Source organism: Sinocyclocheilus anshuiensis, unplaced genomic scaffold (assembly GCF_001515605.1).
Source record: "Sinocyclocheilus anshuiensis isolate Anshui unplaced genomic scaffold, SAMN03320099.WGS_v1.1 scaffold1647, whole genome shotgun sequence".
Taxonomy (NCBI): Eukaryota; Metazoa; Chordata; class Actinopteri; order Cypriniformes; family Cyprinidae; genus Sinocyclocheilus; species Sinocyclocheilus anshuiensis.
In genome coordinates, this window is record NW_015549848.1 from 719,317 (window position 1) to 725,536 (window position 6,220).

Genomic DNA, 6,220 nt, shown 5'->3' on the forward strand with positions numbered 1-6,220 from the left:
GAAGTTCCGCAGGCCTCAACTGGCTTCACCCCCTTCGAGCTCCTCTTTGGCCGGCAACCCCGCGGCCTCCTGGATGTGGCGAAGGAAGCCTGGGAGCAACAGCCGGCAGCCCATCGCTCTGTAATCGATCACGTAAAACAGATGAAGGAAAGGATCGACCGGGTCATGCCATTAGTCCGGGAGCACCTGACGAAGGCGCAGCAGGCCCAACAGCGCCACTATAACCGGGCAGCCCAACCACGGGAGTTCCAGCCCGGAGACCGAGTCATGGTCCTAGTCCCCAACGCGGCGTGCAAATTCCTGGCCACCTGGCAGGGTCCCTATATGGTGCTGGAGAAGATTGGGCCGGTGACGTACCGTGTGCGTCAGCCAGGAAGGAGGAGAGCCGAGCAGCTCTACCACATCAACCTTCTGAAGAAGTGGGTTGGGACTAGAGACCAGCTCGCGGCCCTCGCCATCTCTGATCCCGTGGTTGTTGACGTCAACCCCCACCTCTCGGCTGCCCAGAAGGAGGAGCTGCAGCACCTGGTCGGTCAGTTCTCGGATGTGTTCTCTTCCCGGCTCTCCGAGTTCGACGGATACCCCATGCCTCGGGTGAATGAGCTGTTGGACCGGCTGGGAAGGGCCCGGTATATCTCAATGTTGGACCTCACCAAAGGCTACTGGCAGGTACCCCTCTCTGAGAACGCTAAACCTAAGACTGCCTTTTCTACCCCCAGTGGCCACTGGCAGTACCGGACCCTTCCGTGTGCGTGTGAGAGAGTGTGCGTGTGTGTAATTATTTTCATAGTTCATACAATTCTAGGTTAATGATTTAACAAGGTGATCTTTGCTCACATACACATTTCCATTAACATGCATACAACCCTTAATGCATGATATTCCTCAAAAATATATATATATATATATATATATACAGTATATAATGCCATTTAAAATGTTGGGGTAAGTAGTTTTTTATGTTTTTGAAAGAAGTTTCTTCTGCCCACCAAGGCTGCATTTATTTGATTAAAAATACTGTAAAAATTTTGAAATATTATTACAATTTTAAATAACTGTTTTCTATTTGAATATGTTTTAAAATGTATTTTATTCCTGTGATCAAAGCTGAATTTTCAGCATCATCACTCCAGTCTTCAGTGTCACATGATTCTTCAGAAATCATTCTAATACGCTGATTTGCTGCTCAAGAAACATTTCTGATTATTATCAACATTAAAAAAGTTATGTTGCTTCATAATTTTGTAGAAACTGAGATATATTTTATTTTTTAGGATTCTTTGATGAATAGAATGTTCAAAAGAACAACATTTATTTGTAATAGAAATCTTTTGTAACATTAAAGTTGAATGACTACAGTTGAACGCAATCTTGTTGAATCTTACTAACCCCAAACTTTTGAGCGGTGTACACATACACACAAGAGAAAGAAGAGAGGATTGTGAATGTTACTAAACAAGTGAAAAATCTTTTTATACAAAAATGTTAAACTGTTTAACTTACCTCAACCTCCTTATCAAGAAAGCAGAAAAAGAGAAAGAGATTAAAATAAGGTTATCAGTCATCAAATGATCAATGAAAACTGAAATGATAGATTGGCTGGAAAACAAACTTTCCATGAGTTTCCATGTAAAATGTTTGGAGATTTAATGAGGAAATATCATTTACTTAAACAGATTGCATATCATATTTCACTAAGGAGAGCATCATTAGCATAAAATCAGTAATACACATCGCTGGAACAGATTTGAAATAAACCGATCAGGAGCTAAAGCAGATAAATTGAACGCAAAATGTGAGTTACTCATTGTTAACATCTTGTTTTTTTTATTGTAACCTGAAAAGCGAATTTCTTCTTTCCTCTATTGAACACAAAAGAAGATATTTAGAAGAATCTGGGTAACCAAACACTTAATGGTAGCCATTGTATTACATAGTATTTTTTCATACCATGGAAGTCAATGGCTACCGTCAACTGTTTGGTTACCAACATTCTTCAAAATATCTTCTTTTGTGTTCAACAGAAGAAAGAAATTCATACAGGTTTGGAACAACCTGAGGCTGAGTAAATGATGACAGAATCTTCATTTTTGGGTGAACTATCTCTTTAAGGCTAAATTATCATCACAATTCATGCTGATTAAAGCCGAATCACAGATATAACAACATAAGCATGAGTGTGATATTGCTGAAATGTGTCTTATAATACATAAAAAAAAATATTGTAAAATTCTGGCAAACACAAAAAAATATAAAGCATGAACTGAACACACATACATAATTCATCAGCTGGTTCTTACAATCAAACATGAGTGATTCAAACTAATGAAACATCAATCAATAAAAAAACACACATTTACAGTGTTTCAATGATGTATCCAGCTGGGACGACAACACACACACACACACACACACACACACACACACACATCAACATTCATCCATACAAAAACACACACACTGTAGGTTATTTCATGTGTGAAGAGATACAGGATATTATGAGAGAAGACGTGTAATTCTGAACGCATTACAGCCGCCGTGCGCAACAGAGGAAGAAAACAATAACAGCGGCGCACGTACATATCTTTGAGATAAAGACATGATCGTTATTAATAAATACTTCAGCTCTGAGGTCTTTCACCAAACAGCTTTTGTCCCAGCGGCTGATAAAATGTTTGGAATAAACACAATAAATCAATATTAAGATCTTAAACTTAGAGGACAAATACACACACAACACTACTGAGTTTCTATTGAGTTTCTCTGTGTGTGCATGTGTTTGTTATGTAATCTCATCAGTATTTAGGGATCTATGTATTTCTAGCACACGTATCAATTTCTTTTTCTTTTAATGCACAAATCAAAAGAAAAACCGAGAAGTGAACTCATGCAATTCTTAGTAAGAAACCAAGGGTAAATAGGGTAAAAATTGTAATAGATATCGCCTGATGATTAATCACAGTACAGCTGTTTTGCATGACAAGTTTTAAAATGTTGTGTTTAAATTTGAAAATGAGGCACCCCTAAATTTTGTAATTAAATACGCACTTAAATTTTTTATTTCTCTTTTTATCACTTCATAAATCAGAAAATACTGTAAAAATCCAGAAAACAACTACATTTTGCCACGTTTTTAGGAATAAAGTGTTAATATTTGGTCATACTTTAGTTTGGGGACAAATTCTCACTAATATCTATGACTTTTACCTTAATAAACTCCTAATTTGCTGCTTATTAACAGTAACATAGTTGCTAAGTTTAGGTATGGAGTCGAATTAAGGGATCTAAAATATAGTCATGCAGAATAAGGCATTAATAAGTACTAATAAACAGCCAATATGCTATATGCTTGTTAATAAGCAACTAGTTAATAGTGAGAATTGGTCTTTAAAATAAAGTGTTACCTAATACATAGCAGGTGAATGATATATTAGCAAACCCGGTCACACTTTATTTTAAGGTCCAATTCTTGCTGTTAACAAACCATTAACTATGACTTTTGCCTCAATTCACTCATAATTTGCTGTTTATTAAGTTAGTAAGGTATTTGTTAAGTTTAGGTATTAGTAGGATTAGGGATGTAGAATATGATCATGCAGAATATGTGCTTTATAAGTACTAATAAACAGCCAATATGTTAACCCTTTAGGCGCCAGGGTTTTTTTTTTTAAATTCTGGATTTTGACATCAAGATTTCAAACGCTTGTGGCTTGAAAGGGCTTAAAGATAGAGATCTAATGTAAATTAGAAAAAAGTTGGGCATGAGTCGAAATGATCGCTTGTTTGTGCTTCGTGAACACTCGCGCCTTGCATGGCGGCACCATTGCGCTGCAAAGATGTACTGGGAGAAGGGCGATCATTAGACGACCGATCGTCATTTACAAAAGGCAAATATTCCCCTTCAGAGTCAGAATCGGCGAATAACATTTGCAAAACATCCTCACGGTACAACTTTTTATTAGCCATTTGGCGATTTTCTCTCACAAATCTCACAGCTTACCCGCACGCTCTGAACTGAACTGCTTCCGCATCAATGACACGAAAGCTCACTTGCTCTGCTCTTTCCTCAAACACTTTGAATAGAAAGGTGACGTTATTTTGGTCTAGAATCGAAGTACTACATGTCTGCCATCTAGTGGTAGGGAATACAAATGAGATATTACACCATATTAGGAACTACAGTCTATTTGATTAAGTATGACGTCTTGTCGCAATTTTGCGACTTTGGCGCTTAGAGGGTTAATAATAGGCATGCTAATAAGCTACTAGTTAATAGTGAAAATTGTTCTCTATTCTAAAGTGTTACCGCAAACCCCTCTACAGGAACATTCAGTTTATAGATATGAATAAAAGTGTTAAGTTTGATGAATGAGAAACAAACTCATTCTGAGAATCTCAAAGTTGACCAGTGCGTGAAAAAACAATGGTTTTGCCTGTAGTGTCCTGCCTTAACTGTAGGGATGTAACAACATCAAAATCTCACGATACGATAATATCATGGTATGAAGTCCACAATACGATATTTATTGCGATATTAAAAAAAAAAGACAAATGAAGACAAAATGAATTTTGTACATTTTAAAGTAAAATTATTCTATCTAATGCACTTTGAGAGTTCAAAATTAAGAGCTCCAACCCATGTTCTTAACTAAGAAAACTTAAGTCAGAAAAAAGTCATTGAATTGACTATGAGGGTGACTCGACCCTCTTTTTATTACTGTCTCAGTCTAAATTACATTCACACTGGTGTTTCAGGAAGCCAAACAAATTTGAATATAATAATAATAATAACAACAATTACATTATATTGTGCTATTGTACAATATTGTGCTTTCGGTTTTAGTTCATTTAACAGATACTGTGCCAAAGCATAATGGCCCAAAACACTACTTTAAAGACCTTTTGTGTTAAAATAAGAAGTTTAAATATATTTAAAAAACTACACTTTTTGCCCGGAAGACCTATCGTTTCATATCGTCATGTGACTATAATAATATCGAGAGTTATGAAAAAGATTAATTTGTTTAATGCCAGTTAAAGTAACACACTTGTTTTCTTTCCTGTATTAATGCATTTCCTATTCAAACAGGAAGTCGAGGTGTTTGAATTCCCCCTCGCTCCGACACCCAAGGCTGTAATGCATTTACTGAACTTGACATTACACTTCATATAAAAACGAATTCTAATGAAATCACGTTGGATTTTAATTAGTTATCAATCATTCATGAGAGCATTAACATGGATTAATGTGTTATTAGATGGATCTCGTGGTTTTTAAACCTGCCCTTCATTCAGAAAGCATTTGCTTCTTTTAAACTAAACCCAACATCGTTCATTTGAGAAAATCACTCAGTCTCTCAAATCCTGCCCTAATTTCACCAAAGCACTTGTTCACACTTTCATTTCTATTTTCGAGGGCGAGTGCAGACAGAATGAAGAAGTGGGAAAAACACGAGTAAAGAAATTAAAACAACATGCATTTGCATTCAAACCATCCGCATCGATCTGAAGAGGCAATTTTTCAATTCGATTCATGCTTAATTTCTCTGTATCAACACTGTTTTGGTCATTTGAATGTTAATTGCTTGTGGTTTAACTAACTCTATTAGTTCTTCGAAAATCCATCTAAATACTGTCAAAGTCAGAGTCACGCTTGACTGTGTTTGATATGCTAATCTATCACAAACATCACAAGCCATCACTCCAGCTCTTCTCAAGTGCTCAGCTCTTTCCTTTCTTTTCTCATTGTTTCCTCTCACTTCTTCACCTCAGAGGGTTTAGGATTGGCTGTTTAACCCATCTCAGTACAAAAAAATCTGTAAAAAATTAAATTTATGTTAAAAAAACGGTAGCTGTGGTTGCCAGATCTTTACTGTAAAATATATGGTATCAACATTTTTAGTTTTACAGATTTACCTCAAATTTACAGTAATAAAAACATTAATATACCAAATTACAAATCACGATTTTTTTTTTCAGAAATATCACGATTCACGATTTTATCACGATTCTTTGTCATGTTGATTTTACTATTTTGCAAGTTGTCTGAGCAGTACAGCCAAACTAATTTCCCTTTTTAAAAAAAAAAAAACAAAAAAAAAAACAAAGCCTTTCAAGGTAACAAAGTATAAAATAAAAAAGAATTTGAGACATTTTTATCGTCCACGATAAAAAATCATTATATAGCACACCCCTACTTTGTAGTATACTGACAAGCACC

At 36.0% G+C, this 6,220-nt stretch overlaps 1 protein-coding gene across 1 annotated transcript in view; it reads right to left on the reverse strand.

The window, feature by feature from the left end:
- Positions 1-1,512, reverse strand: part of LOC107660937 (testican-1-like) — a gene marked incomplete at its 5' end in the record, with an annotated part of 108,087 nt that extends 106,575 nt beyond the window's left edge. Inside the window, one exon of the mRNA XM_016450377.1 lies at positions 1,504-1,512. Within this exon, the coding sequence (XP_016305863.1) occupies positions 1,504-1,512 (9 nt within the window). The remainder of the gene's footprint in view (positions 1-1,503) is intronic.
- Positions 1,513-6,220: the final 4,708 nt, after the last annotated feature.